The sequence below is a fragment of the Gossypium hirsutum genome, chromosome A08, assembly GCF_007990345.1.
Source record: "Gossypium hirsutum isolate 1008001.06 chromosome A08, Gossypium_hirsutum_v2.1, whole genome shotgun sequence".
NCBI classification, from domain to species: Eukaryota; Viridiplantae; Streptophyta; class Magnoliopsida; order Malvales; family Malvaceae; genus Gossypium; species Gossypium hirsutum.
The window spans coordinates 126,350,220-126,369,936 of record NC_053431.1 but is presented as its reverse complement, the minus strand read 5'-3'; the positions used below and the strand labels follow the sequence as shown (position 1 = coordinate 126,369,936).

At 33.6% G+C, this 19,717-nt stretch overlaps 2 protein-coding genes across 4 annotated transcripts; one reads left to right on the top strand and one right to left on the bottom strand.

The window, feature by feature from the left end:
• Positions 1–1,219: 1,219 nt before the first annotated feature.
• Positions 1,220–5,395, bottom strand: LOC107932812 (nudix hydrolase 20, chloroplastic). Its single transcript, XM_016864912.2, has 10 exons — positions 4,894–5,395; positions 4,712–4,776; positions 4,421–4,598; positions 4,115–4,195; positions 3,881–4,006; positions 3,494–3,573; positions 3,222–3,337; positions 2,917–3,037; positions 2,718–2,801; positions 1,220–1,746 (listed from the first exon to the last, which is right to left on the bottom strand). The coding sequence occupies exons 1-9, from the start codon at positions 5,203–5,205 to the stop codon at positions 2,732–2,734; spliced, it is 1,149 nt and encodes a 382-aa protein (XP_016720401.2). The 5' UTR covers positions 5,206–5,395; the 3' UTR covers positions 1,220–1,746; positions 2,718–2,731.
• Positions 5,396–14,780: 9,385 nt separating this feature from the next.
• LOC107932873 (palmitoyl-acyl carrier protein thioesterase, chloroplastic-like) lies at positions 14,781–18,996 on the top strand. 3 transcript variants are annotated; one of them, XM_041075286.1, is made up of 7 exons: positions 14,781–14,986; positions 15,121–16,337; positions 16,470–16,603; positions 17,292–17,405; positions 17,656–17,827; positions 17,941–18,009; positions 18,262–18,943. In XM_041075286.1, the coding sequence occupies exons 2-7, from the start codon at positions 15,855–15,857 to the stop codon at positions 18,529–18,531; spliced, it is 1,242 nt and encodes a 413-aa protein (XP_040931220.1). In that variant the 5' UTR covers positions 14,781–14,986; positions 15,121–15,854; the 3' UTR covers positions 18,532–18,943. The 3 variants fall into 3 exon arrangements, with proteins under 3 accessions (XP_040931220.1, NP_001392236.1, NP_001392237.1); NM_001405307.1 differs by having other exon boundaries at positions 14,790–14,891; positions 15,769–16,337; positions 18,262–18,996; NM_001405308.1 differs by having other exon boundaries at positions 14,856–14,986; positions 15,769–16,337; positions 18,262–18,996.
• The last annotated feature ends 721 nt before the right edge of the window (positions 18,997–19,717 follow it).

Here is a 19,717-nt window from a genome sequence, read left to right as displayed (position 1 = left end):
TAATTAATTATTACTTTTTCGGAACAAAAGTGAGAAAAGAGGAAAGGCTTTGTCGCCGTGCAGTTGCCCTTTTTGACGGTATTATGGATTTTTTTTTGGGTTTTATTTTACGGGTAAACTACATTATGGTCCCTTAATTATTAGTAAATATACATTTTTGTCATCTAATTATGAAAAATTACAATTTAATCTTTCAGTTATTTGAAATTTATCATTGAAGTCACTACTCTGCTAATTTGTTAATGGCTGTCAATGTGAGATGTTAAGTCACTACTCACTATTATGCAAATATATTTTGGTAAACTACACTGTTATTTAATCGATTATTAGTGGCATAACTGCCAACGATGGCATAACTGCCAACAAGGGTACGATGTAACTTACCCAAATATATTTGAGGAATAGCAACTTAACTGCCATGTTGATGCCCGTTAGCAAATTACCAGATGAGCAATTTAAATAATTAAATGATCAATTTCAAATAATTAAGTGATCAAATTATAATATTTCATAATTAAGTGACTAAAGTGTATATTTCCTAATACTTGAGTGACTATGAGTGTAGTTTACCCTACTTTATATTTTTACCATTAAAATCTTTTTTTAGTATTTGTTTTAGGAAAAGAAGATATACAATAATTCTTTTATAAATTAAATTTTCCACTGTTAACACATTAAAAATTAGGAGTTAATTGCAAAGGACGCTCTCAAGCTATAATTGAAATTCAAAATTAGTTCTCAATTTTTAACATATTTTAATTGAAACCTCAAGTGTCATGGTCATAACAAAAAAAAAATAGCCCCTACAAATTTTAAAAACACTATGTTTGACATAATAGATTTAAGTTATTTATGCTACCAGATCCACGAGTTTTAAATGTAATTTAGCATTCAAGTTGATGGAAAATTTTGATTGATATGATACTGATTCTTTAAATAGTCATTTAGAATATTTTTTAAAGTTTGGAGATTAATTTAGAATTTGGATATAGTTTGGATACCTCTAATGAAATTAACCCAAAAACACGAGGTCAAAGTCTACTGCCAATCACTATATTTGAATAAAAATTAAAATCTAGTCATTATACGGCAAAAATAAAAAATTAAACATTCTTAGTTTTCAATTTTGAAATCCTAGTCCATTTGTTAACCTTTTTCTTACCTAAATTTATCATTAATATGATTATACAATTATAAAAACTTCACAACAACTTTCCAATACTTAAACTTTGATTCTGTAAAAAGTATTAATTACATAATATTTGAAATTGTAATTCAAATAATAACATGACACAAATTTTCACGCATATCTTAACAGAATCCAAATTAAAAAATTACCGCGTGAAAGTTTAGAAACCAAAAAAAAAAAAAACTATAAACAGGGGATAATTTTTTTTTTCTCTTCAGCTTTGCTCTTGTTTTTGGCTTTGTACTTTAAAAAGGGATTTCATTTAGTTGTGTTGGTTTCTTTGTTCTTAAGAAAGCCCTTTGGCAAAAAAAAGAGAAGAAAACCCAACTCCATACAGATTTATTTATAACTAGATTTAATTGTTTTTAAATATTTATTTATTCTGTTTATAAAAATTTAAATAGTAATAAAAGATAATTACTATTAATTAAACATAAAGTTTATGGTGATATGAATTAAACCCGGATTCCGAACCTACTAATGCCTGCCATCCCTGGAAAGTAACCGGTTAGTTCTCGAGCCCATGCTTCATTTGGTCACAAACCATGTCAAGAAAACTGCAGAAGAAATGAACAATGAATGCAGGGTATAACAGTTCAAAGGATGAATAATAATAATTCATGTTATATGAATCTTGTAACACGTTCATGTATTCATATGTCGTATCTAGAATTGCTCGTGCCTCTTTCTTATGGTTGTTTTTACTTGCAGGTATTTCAGATATGATCAAGCAGCTCGGAGATCGCTGGCTCGCCAATCTTTCGCCTTTTATTGCTTATATGTAAGTCTACAACAATCTATTTACAATATTATTATTACAGTAATGATTATATATATATGATGGATACATTGGTTATATATATATCAAATATAATCGAGCTACTCGAGTTCGATTTGAAAAAAACTCCAACTCAATTTGGTAATTATCGAACCAAGCTCATCCTCGAGCAGCTCGAGCTATCAATTGAGTTGAATTCAAGCTTTGTAATAACACTCGCCCCGAACAGCTCGCGAGCTTTATCGAGTATTTCATTTTTAATATATATTTTATATATCTTATTATCATATTACATTATTACCCTTGATACGTATTATTAACCCTAAACTTAATTATCAAGCCAACCTCGAGCTTGAGTACAAAATTTATAAAGAATTTAATTGAGCTCAAGTAACTTGAGTATATTTCAAGCTAAGTATCCAACTCCAAATTGCAAGTCAAGCTCAAGCTTGCCAATATTCGGGCTCGGTTCGGCTCAATTACACCTTATTCATATAAATATGTAATTGATGGAAGACATGTCTGTCATAAAATTACAGGGAAGTGAAGTATTAACAAGGAAATCGAGAATAACTCTGTGTTTAATCTAGTACGTTCATCTAATTATGACATTAAGTTCGAGTTTTCAGATCTTAAAACTTCTTTTGTAATTAATCTATATAACCAAAAAATTAAGAGGTAAACTAAACAAATTGAGCTTGAAACATCCAAATATTAATAAAGAAGAATATGGCTATCATTTTTATATACCTTTTTAAGTATATTTACGAGCAATCTCCTCTCTTCAAACTTTGAAGAAGATCCAAATATCCAAAACATTCGGGAGTTATGTACCTGCAATAAACATTAGAGACAAGAAAACATAAATGTGTAGGAACACAAAGCAAGGAGCACTGTTTTTTGCTCGAGTGTGCGTACAAATTGTAAATATAATAAAGAAGAAAGTTACCCGTGTCGGAACAGGAAATCGATTATGACGATGTTGCAATTGGTCTTGAAAAAATCTGTCCTTTTTATGATATTAGCAACATGTTTCACAGGGATCAACTTGAAGCTTTCTACCTCTCCATCTGCCATATATATATGTATGTATGTATTAAGTCATGAAAGTCCCATCAAAGGTGAGATAAGTTCATTCGAAGTATTACTAGTCTGATAAAAATCTCCGAAACAATTTAACATATTAACAAAATTTGAAACTTTTGTCTAGTGTATGTTTCAACAGATGGTAGAATTGTGCTTTGATGTACTTACCTTGATTATTTGGTACAAAACTTTCGGGGAGTTTTAAATCATAAGTAAATAGAACATCTCGCTTGAATCTGTGCCCATCGATATCTGAATATGAAACAGCACCAACCGATATAGCTCTGTATGAGGAACATAATCGGTTAAGAGCCTTTCAATATATGCCGATCAAAATAAACTGCATCAAGCCATAGATATCGACCTAACGAGGTTCGACTTCCAAGCCGATATAGGATATGTAAGATATATTAATATTTATAATAAAACGAAATACGGACCTACTGGATAGGGTTCTTGGTATTCCGGCTTCCTCTTCACATTCCTTGATAAGATTCTCCCCACAAGCAATTCCATGAGGCTATAACCAAAGACCAAAAAATTTCACCGTCAAATAAGTTACAAATTGTCGTAATTGTATTACATGATAAAAAGCGACATAAAGAAAAAAAGAACACTTTCACCACTTTTCTGAAACTATTAGAAACTCCATAGATTGAACCATCTTCTTGACTTTCATTATAAACATAAAGTCGGATACTCGGATTCGTCCTTTAATATGAAAATTTTTCCTTGTTATGCACATTTAGTTTGTTTCATCACAGATAACTCGCGGATGTTAACAGTTCTAGAACTACAACTTGGTAAAGAAGCAAGTTTTTACAAACCAGTCCTCCAGCAACTAGATGATCAAGCATTCCGGGAAAAGTAGACTTCATGAGACTCCTCTTTCCTAGCCATAGAAATTTTTGCTTGTCTTTTTCAACATATCCGTTCATGTGAACACCATAAGCCTATGGATTCAGAAAAGAAACATTTCAGCTTCTAATATTGTGAAAGTTTCAGTAATGGAAGATAGGTGATAGCATCCCGATATGCAAATCCTATAGGGAAAAACACACCTTTATTCCGAAATAAGGTACAGCGGCACGCTCAAGGGAGAAAAAAACCGGGGCACCATACGACGATGTCACAGGGAACAACTGTTTAACATCAATAATAAAACAATCATTCCATAAAATAAAATCCCTATAAGAAAATGTAAACTCCAAGGACCTTTGATCGATTTAATCGGAAAATAGGCATCTAGAGACCCTAAAGAGAAAAGGGCAATTGATTTCCAGCATTTTAAAAGCAAATACACAAAAAAGACGATAACATCGTAATAAATCAACTTCTAATTCCTTACATTCAATTTCAAGCAGTACCTCATTCCTTATACCTGGAATCAATTCATTTTCAGCTAAGCATTTGATCACTTCTCTTACAGCTCTAGTTCGATCATCGGCCGATTTTAATGATTGGTGCAACATTACTTTACCTCCATCACAATTATCTTTAGATAATATAAAAACATCCTCAAAACTCCTTAAATTTTCGGCAAAACTGCACATTAATTACAAAAAATATTATAATTAGCCTAGCTAACACATTCTTTTAATTCACATTAGTCTAATAATTAAGTCTTAGAAATAAAGAAAAGCATAAAAAGATTTCACCCTTTATGTATGTAGCCAACAATTTGGTCTTCGACAACAAAAGGAAGGAACTCAGATTGCAATTCCTGTATTTACAAACGAACAACCCAAATTGAAAATAAATAAATAAATAATTTCTGTTTGGTTGCCAAGAAAAAGTTTTATATAGAATTTGGAATTTAGAAGGTGAGGGAGATGCTCACAGCGCCGCGGTTGCAAGCTTTGGTTTTATCGAAGAGGCCTCTGAGATTGGACGAATCGTTGGGGTTAAACTCGGGTTGAGAGACGCGAACGACGTCGTCCCAAGAGAAAGTGGGAGTGGTAGAGGCGGCGCCGGCAGAAACTGCGGCCGAAGCTGAGACAGAACGGAGATTTGTGGGTTTCATTGGGCGAGAGAAAGGAGAGTGAAAGAGCGGAAATGAAGGCATTAAACTGGCGGGAAACGGCCGAGAGGACCGGGCGGCGCGGCAAGATGAGATTGAGAATCGGAATTTAGCAGTGCAGCAGCTGGCCATTGAAGTGCCGCCGGCGAAGCTTGCAATTGGGGGGCGGGGGGGGGCGCGATGGAAGATGGATGGATTGCCGGGGGAGGGAAACTGTGAAATGAACGTTGCGAACGACACCGTTAAAGAAACTCAAAACATTTTGGTTAAATTTTCTCGTTGGTCCATGGTCAATTGGTCATGTTATCCGACAAAACCCGAAGTTTTGCCCGAAATATGTGAGAAAAAAATTAGATCTAGGTCGAGATTGGGCTTCAACTGTTTAAGCCTATCCTGTTTTATTCATCTTTAATATATTTTTATTTTGTTTTGGGTTGGGTTGGGCTATATGTTAAAGCCCGAAGATCTGTTTGAAATTTAAGGTTTTTGACAAAAATATAAAGCTAAAGTTTAGGTTAAAAATTAAATTCATTTAACATACAATGCCTAACTTCTTTTATATATATATATATATATATATTTTTAGGTCAAGTTATTAGGCAAAGCCCAAATGTCTGCTCAAAATATAAAAGGGTTTGGACAATATTATAAAGTCTTAAACTTAAAAAAAAATAGATCTATTTAAAATATGGGTCAATACTAAATTTCAACGTTTAAAGCGTAGCTTGTTTTTATACTTTTTAATATATTTTTTTTATTTTATTTTTTTATATTATGCAATTTATTTCACACAAAATTAAATATGTAGTAGTACAATACTATGTAAACATAAAGCAAATTTATGTTAAATTTTCTAAATTACAAAATAATAAAAGGAAAGCTATTTAAAATTCTAAATTAAAAGCAATATATTATGTTAGTCATTTACAATTATGAGCGAGTTTGGGTAAAATCATAGGTCTGTATTTTAAATTAATTTGGGCTTGAACAAACATAAAGTATACTAATATCAAAACATGGGCCCGATCCGAACTTGAATAGGCTCAGGCCATGAACGCCTATACATAGACTAGTCAATTAGTTCAAAATTTTGGTCAAGTTGATCTTGGATCAGATCAATTTAGATTAATATTTGTCACGTCGAGTTGTCCAGTTCATAAACACCTTTAGTCTTTATATTACGTGTAAGTTGTAGATTTAGACATAATATTCTAATTTGATCATTTTTAATGTTTGTGTTTTTAGAAATTTAAAATTTCAATGTTGTCTTGAATTATAGTTGTTAAATTCATTAAGTTAAATTATATTATTTCTAAATTTATGTCGCAAACATATTATCATACGTGTAGCGTAACGCCAACTTACTATTTTTCACATAGTACACACCAAAAAAATCATGTCATTTTGATCAATTGATTTAATGACTACAATTTTGAGTTAATACTGAAATTTCAAATTTTGAAAAATTTAGAGACTATAAATAATGATCAAATCGAAAACATAAATTAACCTAATGAATTTAACAACTCTTATTCTGAGACAGGATTGTAATTTTATAAATTAAAAAGTACAATGACTAAACGCATAATATAAAAACTAATAAACATTTGTTGTTCCAATAGGGTCGGAAGCGTGTAAATTATTGTACTAAAAAATCACACAAAGTTCAATTCCCAGGGAAGAGAGGTGGATCACAATGATCTCTTAAATACCAAGTCTTTCCTTAGTCAGAATATCCCTTCTATAGTAATTTAATAGTACAATTAAATACTACTATTATACCCTCAAATATTGAAAGAAAAATAGGACAAAAAAGAACACAAGAGTTTTAACGAGGTTCGGTAAATTATACCTACGTCCTCGGGCACTAACACCAGATGATAACTTTACTATCTCCAAAATATTACAAACAAATAGAATTCCTTAAGAATTCTCAAATGGGAGAAGAGAGAAAACTAAGAGAGAAAGATTGGTTGGGATGGTTGAAATGAAAAATGAAAAGGCCTATTTATAGTTGAGGTTCAGGGACTAACTTGCAAATGGCCTAAAAAATTAGGGACCAAAATTGCAATTATCCCATTCAACTTTTCAACATTCGGTGCAACTTGCTCAACCTTTTTAACAAGTTGCTTCCTACCTTTGTTGACTTTTCAACAATCTCCACCTTGAAGATTTGATTAGGATAATCACATCTTCACATACTTCCTTCAACTCCCCAAATTCGATAAAGCTATCTTTTGTAGTGCCTCCAAATGCGCTCTCGAGCGCCATACACCTAAAGGTGCTCAAATTCTCAGGATGTTAATCAAGTTTAAACAATGATTAAACTTGATTGTTGTTACCACCTTGGTCATCATATCTGCGGGATTATCTGCTGTCGGAATCTTCTGAAGTAGAATTTTTCCTTTTTCAAAGACTTCCCGCACAAAGTGATATCTTACGTCGATATGCTTGGTTCTTGAATGATAGACTTGATTTTTCGCTAAATGAATAGCACTCTGACTGTCACAATATAGACTAATGTGACTTTGAACAACTCCCAAGTCTTTCAATAATCCATTAAGCTAAATAGCCTCCTTAACAGCTTCTGTAACTGCCATATATTCTGCCTCTGTAGTAGACACAGCTACTGTAGACTGTAAGGTAGACTTCCAACTCACTGGGGCTTTCGCAAGAGTAAACAGATACCCCGTAGTTGAACGACGTTTATCTAAATCACCAGCAAAGTCGGAATCAACATATCCAACTACAAACTGACCAAGTGTTTCATCCTGTTCAAAAATTAAACCAACATCTACGGTTTTTCGAAGATACCGTAGAATCTATTTCACAGCTTGCCAATGTCCTTTTCCAGGATCATGCATATACCTGCTCACAACTCCAACAGCTTGTGAAATGTCAGGCCTCGTACACACCATCGCATACATCAAACTCCCAACTGCATTAGCATATGGGACTTTCGCCATATATTCTCTTTCATCTTCAGTCTTCGGAGATAATTGAGCACTAAGTTTCAAATGAGAAGCAAGTGGGGTACTTACATGTTTTGTGTTTTCATTTACACCAAAACATTGTAATACCTTTTTCAGATATTGCTTCTGATTTAAACAGAGCTTGCCTCTCGGTCTATCTCTACTTATCTCCATGCCGAGAATCTTCTTGGCCTCACCTAGATCTTTCATCTCGAACTCTTGATTCAACTGAGCCTTCAGCTTATCTATCTCATTTTGGCTCTTCGAAGCGATTAACATATCATCAACATACAAGAGTAGATAAATGAAAGATCCGTCATGCAGCTTCTGCAAATATACACAATTTTCATATTTGCTTCTTGTGTACTTCTGCCTTCTCATAAAGCTATCAAATCGCTTGTACCACTGCCTCGGGGATTGCTTCAATCCATATAGCGATTTGTTCAGCTTACAAACCCAATTTCTACCACCAGCATCTGTGTATCCTTCGGGCTGAGTCATATAGATCTCCTCTTCTAACTCACCATGCAAGAAAGCCGTCTTAACATCAAGTTGAGCTAGCTCCAAATTCAACTGTGCTACCAAGGCCAACAAAATTCTAATGGAGGAATGCTTCACAACAGGGGAAAATACATCATTGTAGTCAATTCCCTCCTTCTGAGCGTAGCCTTTAGCTACCAATCTTGCCTTGTAGCGAATATCCTTCTTGCTAGGAGATCCATCTTTCTTTGCGAATACCCACTTGCATCCGATTGCCCTTTTACCTTTCGGTAATTGCGCCAACTCCCAAGTATTGTTCTTCAGGAGAGACTGCATTTCTTCATCCATGGCGCTTTTCCATTTATCACTTTCTAAGCTTTGCATTGCTTCTTGATAAGTGATAGGAATATCATCAACAACGGGAAGGGCGTAGGCCACCATATCAGTAAATCGAGCAGGTTTACGAATTTCTCTCTGTGGCCTTGCAACTGCAACTGGTTCTGGTGTACTTAGTGGTTCTTGGGTCAGAACCTCTTCAACCTCTAATTCCTCCATTGTGGCTGGAGAATTAGACTTATTAACTGGGCAAATCCCCATCTGCTCAAACTCCACCTGTTTTGGAGTACACTCCACCTGCTGTGGAGTATTGCTCGTCTGAATATCTTTATCTGCTACCTTTTTCAATGTGGCAGATTCATCAAAGGTAACATCTCTGCTACAGATCATTTTCTTTGTGCTTAAGCACCAAAGACGAAATCCCTTCACTCCAAAAGTGATTCCCATAAAGAGAGCTTTCTTTGCCCTCGGATCTAACTTTGACTCCTTCACATGGTAATATGCAGTGGATCCAAACACATGTAAGGAATCATAATCTGTAGCCGGTTTTCCAGACCATACCTCCATAGGAGTTTTTCTTTCTAATGCAGATGATGGCAAATGATTAACAAGATGGCCAGCGTATGTCACAGCCTCAGCCCAAAATTGCTTGCCCAACCCAGCATTGGACAACATACATCGAACTTTCTCCAGCAATGTTCGATTCATACGCTCTGCCACTCCATTCTGTTGTGGTGTATCCCTAACTGTGAAGTGTCGAACAATACCATACTCTTGGCACACATCGAAGAACGGATCACTTTTATATTCCCCTCCATTGTCCGTCCTAAGCCGCTTGATTTTCTTGCCAGTCTGGTTTTCGATCATAGTTTTCCATTTAAGAAAAACTCCAAGCACTTCATCTTTAGTTTTCATGGTATACACCCAAACTCTTCTGGAAAAGTCATCAACAAAAGTAACAAAGTAGTGTTTTCCTCCCAACGAAGGTGTTTTGGAAGGCCCCCACACATCTGAGTGAATATATTCCAAAATACCTTTTGTATTATGGATAGCAGTGCCGAATTTCACTCTCTTTTGCTTTCCCAGAACACAGTGCTCACAAAATTTTAATTTGCAAGCCTTTGCACCTTTCAACAATCCTTGCTTTGCCAGAATTTGCAAGGATTTTTCGCTGGCATGTCCCAACTTCATATGCCACAACTGCATTGAGTCCAAGTCTTTGTTACCGGAAGCTGCAGCGACTGCTCCAATAACTGTACTACCTTGGTAGTAATACAAGTTATTTTTCCTGATGCCCTTCAATATCACAAGTGCGCCAGATCTCACTTTCAAAATCCCATCTCTCATAGTAACAACTGAACCATTGGCTTCCAAGGCTCCCAATGAGATGAGATTTTTCTTCAAACTGGGCACGTACCGAACATCAGTCAGAACTCTGGTTGATCCATCTTGATTCTTTAATTGGATTGAACCTATCCCAACAGTTTTACAGGCATTGTCATTGCCCATATAAACAACTCCTCCATTTAGTTCTACTAAATCAGAGAACCACTCCCGATTAGGGGACATATGATAGGTACAACCCGAATCCAATATCCATTCATCTGAGTGGAACGACGATGATGATGCAACTAGTGATAGTTCAGAGTCACTGGTATCATGCTTTGCAACACAAGCATCTACAGCAGCTTTTCCCTTACTCTTCAGCTTTGGACAATTTTTCTTCCAGTGGCCTTTCTCATGACAAAAGGCACATTCATCTTTCCCGAGTTTGGACTTTGACTTTGATCTCCCCTTTTGAGTTTTCTTCCGAGTGTATGAACGACCTCGGACTACTAAAGCTTCTGTCTCTCTGATTGAGTTTTTCTGTTTGTCCTTCTTTCTCTGTTCATAACTGTATAAGGCCGCACAGACTTCGCTCAGAGATATATCACTCTTGCCATGAAGTAGAGTAGTTTCTAGGAACTCAAACTCCTCAGGAAGTGACCCCAACAACATCAAAGCCAAATCTTCATCTTTGAATGTCTCATCCATATTCAGCAAATCAGTGACTAGCTGATTAAATTTGGTGATGTGATCATTCATTGTAGTACTTGGGACGTATGTGAAGCGAAACAGTCTTTTCTTCAAGTGGAGCTTATTTTGACTGTTTTTCTTCAAAAATTTTTCTTCAAGTGCCACCCACAACTTATTTGCAGAAGTCTCCTTTGAAAAAGCATACCTCTGCTCTCGAGAAAGGCATGATCGAATTGTGCCACATGCCAACCGATTGATCGCCTTCCAATCTTTCTCCTGTACATCATCTGGTTTCTCTTCATCAATGGCAATGTCTAGACCCTGCTGAAAAAGGGCATCTAGAACCTCACTTTGCCACATACCAAAATGGCCCGTGCCATCAAAGATCTCCACGGCCAATCTTGCATTTGCAATTGTCGGTCTTGTCCACATGGACGATGTTGAAGCTCCTACACCGACCGTTTTCTCCATAATCTTTCAATATATACCTAAGGAAATCTTTTCTGATGTGGAAGATCAGTTTAAACTGCAACCACAGAGCATACTACGATTAACCTTCGGCTCTTGATACCACTTGTTGTTCCAATAGGGTCGGAAGCGTGTAAATTATTGTACTAAAAAATCACACAAAGTTCAATTCCCAGGGAAGAGAGGTGGATCACAATGATCTCTTAAATACCAAGTCTTTCCTTAGTCAGAATATCCCTTCTATAGTAATTTAATAGCACAATTAAATACTACTATTATACCCTCAAATATTGAAAGAAAAATAGGACAAAAAAGAACACAAGAGTTTTAACGAGGTTCGGTAAATTATACCTACGTCCTCGGGCACTAACACCAGATGATAACTTTACTATCTCCAAAATATTACAAACAAATAGAATTCCTTAAGAATTCTCAAATGGGAGAAGAGAGAAAACTAAGAGAGAAAGATTGGTTGGGATGGTTGAAATGAAAAATGAAAAGGCCTATTTATAGTTGAGGTTCAGGGACTAACTTGCAAATGGCCTAAAAAATTAGGGACCAAAATTGCAATTATCCCATTCAACTTTTCAACATTCGGTGCAACTTGCTCAACCTTTTTAACAAGTTGCTTCCTACCTTTGTTGACTTTTCAACAACATTTGACATTAAACGGAAAAACAATATATTTAACTTAATTCTGATACAAGATAAATTGGTTCATATAAAAAAATCATTATAATTTAATTTTTATTAATTTTAAAAATGAACAACTAAATAAAATTAATTACAATGCCAAAATTTTTCCTCAATTATACATACTAATTAAATCTATTTATTTATAATATATTTACTTTTTAAATATATTATTAATTAAAAACAATTAAATTATACTATTAACCCATGCACCGTAGTGAAAGAAAACTAAAATAAATATAAACAGATGTGATAAAGTCAAAACCTTGCCAAAGGATTGAAGTTAAACGTGTCGGACACCATTAATACCAGCACATTTTCATGTAGTTTAACTACTCTTTCAGATTTCAAATCAACTTTTTAATCATACTTTATAATAAAATAAAAACAATGCAAATTCCAATTTGGAATTGGAAAGCTTTGCACAATAGAATTGCAACAAGCAACTTCAAAACAACTTGCCTCAGTTTCCATTTCAGTTGGAAAATGAAATATTAATTTTATAAAGAGATTTAATTGATTAATACTATATTAATTTAAAATATGAAAATGTTATTGAAAATTCGGGATTAGTATTTAATACATTAGTGTTGGAATTTTTATTTCACATTCAGTATGTGTAAATTTTTTTATATTTTATTATACATTTATAGGTATTTGTCAACCCCTAATCTTACCCGTGAAATCTAAAAATTATATTGATAATGTACCAAATATTTTCCCTTAAATTTGATCCAGATTTATATCATATTTACTCCTCAAATATAAAGATTTAAGTTTCGTTTAAGTTACAAGTAGTTAGATGAACATGTCATGCAATGATGAAAGGTGACATTAAATTTTGAGACTTTTTTATTTTATTTTATTCAAAATTTTAAGGATTAATTTAGTGAGATTTTTCAATAATTTAAAGATATAGTTAAAAATTTTTGCAAAAAGATTAAGGAGAAGTTTTGAAAATTTTATAAAGTTTAGTTAAAATTGTTAAAACTTTTATAAGGCTTAATTAGAATTCTCAAAATGCATTTTATAAAGTATAGAATTACAGAAAGAACTATTTAGAGCCTGAATTTAATAATAATCTCGTATTGGGCTTGACTTTTTATTGTTTAAATTAGTCTCTGAATTTGATAATTGTTCTTATATTGGGTTTGAATTTATTTATTTTTCCAAATTAACTTTTGAACTTAGTAACGGTTCTTATATTGAGGATTGAATTTGACAATTATCCATACATTGAAATTTGAACTTTAAGTTTTTCAATGAAATATAATGGACTAAGTTAGACAAAAAAAAAGTTCAAGCTCTAATAAGGGAACAATAGTCTAGTCTAAGGACTAATTTAAATAGAAAAATTTAAATCCCAATTTAAAAATAATTGTCAAATTCAAGTTTCCAAAAGTAATTTAACCTATAATATAATATAACTGTACACATTGTAGAAAAAAACTATACGTAACATCACTCTAAAAGCAAACCACCTATGTAATATCATTAATCCCTGCCGATTTCAAGTAGTTGAACTACTCTTTCAAATTCCAAATCAAATTTTCATCATAATTTTATAATAAAATAAAAACAAATGCAAAATGCTTGACGATTTATCATACGTATTTTCAAAACAATTTGCGTCAATTTTCATTTTAAGTTAGAAACATGAAATTTTGTTCAATTATTCTCCAAAACGTAAGATTAAGGATAAAATATGATATAAATATCTCTACGAATTTATTCCATTTATTTTTTGTAATTCAAAATTTATATTTATTTATTAACACTCATAATATTTTAGTTAAATTCAAATTCATTATAATACTATTTTTTATAATTATATAATTATTAAGCGAGTAATTTTTTTTTATTTTAAAATGTTACACTAATAAATATAATAAAAAAATTAATAGCGTTAACAATTAAACCTAAATTGTAAAGTCTAAAAGTTAAAGAGATTAAATTCTAAAATTTAAAAAATACAGACACTTATAACTATTTTAACCATGGAATAAATAATGGGATAAATAAGGTTTAGAAGTCATTTTACTTTACCTCTTTTTTTTTTAGAATAGTTTAGCGTTTAGGTTCGAATATCATTATATGTAATTGATGCGTGGGTCTTTAATCCTATCATATGTATATGTCATGTATATATTTTGTCTAGATTCCTTAATGTTTTGTTCGGTTTTTCATTCATTGTGTTTTTGTATAATGTTGTTTGAATTGAACTGAACTGATTGGGCAAGTAATCAATTGAGGGATTGGTTTGTAAGGTGACTTTGAATTGATCTGATCGGGAATTGATATGAACCGGTTGAACTGATTAAAAAATTGATTAAACAAATGGTTCAATCGGCTAAAAACAAATTGAATTGACGGTTGAACTACTTATTTTTTTTTGAATTTTTAATAAATCGATTGGACCAATCAATTAATAGTTTAATTGGCTCGACTATCGATTCAGGTTAAAAAAAAAACTTTTGTATTGATTTGATTTTAGAGTGCCGTTTTTACCATAATTGATGATATTAACCTTATCTATTTTTTTAATAAAAAGGTAAAATACAATCTATCTCTATTAAGAGGGGCCTCTCTGTTAGTTTTACCATACTTGATGATATTAACCTTATCTATTTCAAAGACATGTGTACGGAATAAAACGGTGTCGCTGGGCGCCGATTCCCAGCCACGCAGTGAACTCGCTTTTTTATTTTATATAATTTAGTTATCGTTTAGAAAAGTCGAAGCGAAATTTCAGAAAAATTATTTTTTTAAAAAAAGAAGCAGAAGAAACAAAAGGTAGGGGAGCGAACAAAAAAGAGTAAGGAAAAGCAGTACTTTGATCGCCAGCCCTAGAAGGTACGAACACAAGGGTTTTACAGATCCTTAAAACGCAAATTTGCATTTTCTCGAGAAAATTTCTCATCATTTGATTCGGTTTTTTCTTCGTTAAGGTACGGTCGTAGTTTTTCGTTTCTCAGTTTTAGTTTGATCTGAGCTTTTTTGGTTGAAATGATGCTGATCTCTTTAGTTACCGAGAAAATAAATGAGAAGGATGTATTGTTATATTGTTTTTTTTTCTCGAAAGGTTTCGAGTGATTGTGGCGGCCATAGGAGATCTAATGTTTTCTCGCATTTTCTCGGCAATCAAAGGCAGCTTAAATTTATAATTTATATGAAAAAGTTCAGCTTATTGTTTATTTTATCGTATTTTTTTTCTCATGAAACACAGAAAGACCAAAGCTCCATTCTGTATTGTTTGCTATTTTCTCTTTCATTTTTTAAGTTTATTTTCCGGTTTTTCGTCTTGTAAACTTTTTAAGCGTATTACTGTTTTTGTTTTTAGCGATTCTACATCCATTTTGCAACATATGTTCTTCAACGCCGATTTAAGATTCTTTATGCGACGCTCTTTGTTTAAGTACTGTGATTTTTAGTACATAACAATTTGCTTTGAGCTACTGGTTAATCCTATCTTCCTTTTTGTAAATAGATCCCTATAAATCTAGAACTTTGAAATATAAACAAACACGTGTATATTATGTTCTTTAGATTATGGCTGCTTATTAAATAAAGTAGAAAGAAATTATTTACCTATTAGATTGGAACCTGCTTTTAAACATATAGAATATGTAATCTTCTATATAGTCAAAATCTGAAGATTTATGTGATTATATTTATTGTTAGTGCGTCTTTTGGATATGTTCTGATTCTTTAATACATGTGATACTGTTAGCTCATGCACCAGCTGCTTGTATAAAAAGCTTTAGATTTTGCAAAAGAAGGGATTTCAGCACGAAATTGAAGTTGTTTTTAAAAACCATGGTTGCTACTGCTGTGACATCGGCGTTTTTCCCAGTCACTTCTTCACCTGACTCCTCTGACTCGAAAAACAAGAAGCTCGGAAGCATCAAGTCGAAGCCATCGGTTTCTTCTGGAAGTTTGCAAGTCAAGGCAAATGCTCAAGCACCTCCGAAAATAAACGGCACTGTGGCGTCGACGACTCCCGTGGAAGGTTCCAAGAACGATGACGGTGCAAGTTCCCCTCCTCCTAGGACGTTTATCAACCAGTTACCTGATTGGAGCATGCTTCTTGCTGCTATCACAACCATTTTCTTGGCTGCTGAGAAGCAGTGGATGATGCTTGATTGGAAGCCGAGGCGGCCTGACATGGTCATTGATCCGTTTGGCATAGGGAAGATTGTTCAGGATGGTCTTGTTTTCAGTCAGAACTTCTCGATTAGATCATATGAGATAGGCGCTGATCAAACAGCATCCATAGAGACACTAATGAATCATTTACAGGTAGAGTTACAGTTATTTGGCTAGTATGTTTGAACAATGAACATTGGGAAACAGGATTTACATTTATTGGTTTCTTTTGTAGAGATATGGCATAAGCTTGAGTTTTAGTTAATACATCTCACTTTTTGGCAGGAAACAGCTATAAATCATTGTCGAAGTGCTGGACTGCTTGGAGAAGGTTTTGGTGCAACACCTGAGATGTGCAAGAAGAACCTAATATGGGTTGTCACACGGATGCAAGTTGTGGTTGATCGCTATCCTACTTGGTAAGACATGCTTTTTTGCTCATGATTATAGCAACAATTCATGATAAGCCACTTTTGCTCTACAGTATGGCTGTGGCATATCTTTTGATACTAACTAGTTCAGTTCTTGAATTCCAGCAATATTCTGTATTATACAAATGATCTGTATCACATCTGGCGGACTTGTGTTTGTTTCATTAAAACTTGGATTGATGTTATTGTTTAAGCTTTTAAAGGTTAAGATATGAAGTCGAAGACAATTAAGGCTAGCCCCCAGCAATGAATAACATAAGAAAGATAAACCTGATACGCTTCTTTGTTTAATGAGATTCCCTGTTTAATACTAAGAACGGGACCTTAACTTGTCATTTTTGTTAATGTTAATACTTCCCCTCTAATTGTGATTTAGGTACCTATGCACTATATTGTTTTAAGCACTTGGCAAGTTATTGGTGTTGAAAATAACATTCACTTAACTGATATTAGCTTGGCATTAGGGCTTGTTTCAAAAATAATAATAAAAACGAAGAAGTTGGCCTAAAATAGTTACTTTTAGCAAGGTATGTACTTGTTGGAGCACCGTTCTTTTTTGTATGTCACAAAATTAGTAGTTCTGGAGGTATTAAGAGTATATAGAAATATTATTATTATTTTCGTTAGGTGTATGTCTATATTGATGAACATTGAACTTATTTTTGTTGTCTTGCAGGGGTGATGTTGTTCAAGTCGACACTTGGGTCAGTGCATCGGGGAAGAATGGCATGCGAAGAGATTGGCTTGTCAGCAATAGTGAAACTGGTGAAATTTTAACACGAGCCACAAGGTCGGTCATTGTTTATGGAAGGATCATGACCATATGTTTTTTTTCGTGATGTAACCTGTTGAACTCTAAAATATTTCAAAATTTGTTTTGCTAGCATTTAATATGTTTTCAATCGATACACGAATCGATATTTTGGTTTCCCAGGCCACATCTAATGACTTTTTCCTGACCTTGTGTTTGCACTTTAATGAACAGTGTTTCATGAGTGACTAATCCCAGTCTCCTCTGTTTTTGTTTTGTTGATCTGCAGTGTATGGGTGATGATGAATAAACTGACTAGAAGGTTATCTAAAATCCCAGAAGAGGTTCGAGGGGAAATAGAACCTTTTTTTATGAATTCAGATCCTGTTCTGGCTGAGGATAGCCAGAAACTAGTGAAACTCGATGACAGCACAGCTGAACACGTGTGCAAAGGTTTAACTGTAAGTCCCCGCTTCCCCTGTTTCTCTTTCATATACTTACAGCGTCTGTCACTTGTAATTGCTGTTATGTTCATTCGTTGCAATTTGTAATAAAGTTTATATCTAATTTGCAGCCTAAATGGAGCGACTTGGATGTCAACCAGCATGTCAATAATGTGAAGTACATTGGCTGGATCCTTGAGGTAGACTCACTCCGGTTGTATTTCAAGGATTTTCTTTTGAACATTCTCACCATTACCTCTTCGTATCCGAAGATAACAATTAAATGGAAATCATAACTGATTTTTATTTCGTATACCTTAATTTTTACCTATGATGTCAAGCTAATATGAAATTGGAATTTTGGTAGAAGTCTGCTTCAGATCTTCACGAGTTAAGTCATTTATAGTCTGTTGGTTACATGCATTTTAACCGGATGGTAGTACTTGTTGCAGAGTGCTCCATTACCAATCTTGGAGAGTCACGAGCTTTCCGCCTTGACTCTGGAATATAGGAGGGAGTGCGGGAGGGACAGCGTGCTGCAGTCACTGACCACTGTGTCTGATTCCAATACGGAAAATGCAGTAAATGTTGGTGAATTTAATTGCCAACATTTGCTCCGACTCGACGATGGAGCTGAGATTGTGAGAGGCAGGACCCGATGGAGGCCTAAACATGCCAAAAGTTCCGCTAACATGGATCAAATTACCGCAAAAAGGGCATAGAAATCCAAGTAATCTCATTGCTGTGTGTAGTATCTATCGTGCTCTTTTCGGATTTATATACATATATTCCTTATGATTATTAGTCTTCCTTTGAGAAAAAAAAAGGGGGTTGTAATTAGGCTTGTTTAGGAGTCGGGTTTTCGTACATAGCCTTGTAAGGCTCAGCTCGTATGACCCGAGCCTCGGACACGGATTTTGTGAAGTTGGGCCCGTGCCCTAACCAGCATAGGCTCTTTCCATGGAAAGGTGGGTCTGCTTTTGAAAAATTGAATAGCCATGTGAGATGGCTCTCTCCCTACATTATGGGCTTTTAACCAGTTAGAGACCGGGTAGTTTAGGATAAAATTTATCTTTAATTTGGGAGGATTTGTATATTTTTTTTGCCTTTATTTTAACCTAAATTTGCTTATAATTATTTGGTTTTATATTTAGGTATTGAATCAATGAAGTTTTTAAATTTTAAAATGTTTTGATTGGCTTACATTGACAAAGCATTGTATCAACCAATTTTTTTAGATCAAATGTAAGCCCTTGTGTAACTATTGCATGCATGTTAGGAAAAAAAAAACAAAAATTCACTTAAATTTAGGTGAGGTGTTTATTTTTTTAAGGTATATATGCGTTTATAAATTGATTTATGTACGTAAATGTATTTCATGTGATCGGTTGCATTCGAAATCAAATAAAGGGGTTAAATTAATTTTTAAGTTCATCGTTTCGAATTGGTAAAAAAATAGAAAATTGAGATAAAACAGTGATTGAATTTGTTTTTATTATTTTTAACATTTTATTAATATTTTAATTGTTTATTTAATGATTGTTGGATTGATGATCGAACTAATTAAATTAAGAATTAATGGTTTGATAAGTTTGATCACCAATTTAATTTTTAAAATATTGCATTTAATATACCTAAGTAAGCTAATGAAAGAATTTGATTAATGCATAGTGATATTTTGAAATTGATCTCTTTGATTTTTATATTGTTCTTTTTGAAGAAAAAAAAAAGAAAAAAGAGAAGACTTAAGCTAGGCTAACAATATAAAAAACACCACTAGTTTTATCACTATCAAGAGCTTCATATAATTCCACAAGTTGGTTTCCTTAGGGATATGTTTTATTACCCAAAACTCTTTATATTGTAACAGTTTTTAAATTCGCCTAATCAATAAGGAGACTGAACTAG

Bases quoted from the DNA above. Each gene is read 5' to 3' on its own strand.
- LOC107932873 (NM_001405307.1), top strand. From the start codon at position 15,855: ATGGTTGCTACTGCTGTGACATCGGCGTTTTTCCCAGTCACTTCTTCA. The intron at 17,406-17,655 runs GTCGGTCATTGT...GTTGATCTGCAG, and splicing joins ATTTTAACACGAGCCACAAG to TGTATGGGTGATGATGAATA. The intron at 18,010-18,261 runs GTAGACTCACTC...TACTTGTTGCAG, and splicing joins ACATTGGCTGGATCCTTGAG to AGTGCTCCATTACCAATCTT.
- LOC107932812 (XM_016864912.2), bottom strand. From the start codon at position 5,205: ATGGCCAGCTGCTGCACTGCTAAATTCCGATTCTCAATCTCATCTTGC. The intron at 4,196-4,420 runs GTACTGCTTGAA...GATGTTAAACAG, and splicing joins TTCCAGGTATAAGGAATGAG to TTGTTCCCTGTGACATCGTC. The intron at 3,574-3,880 runs GTTTGTAAAAAC...CTTTGGTTATAG, and splicing joins ATCTAGTTGCTGGAGGACTG to CCTCATGGAATTGCTTGTGG.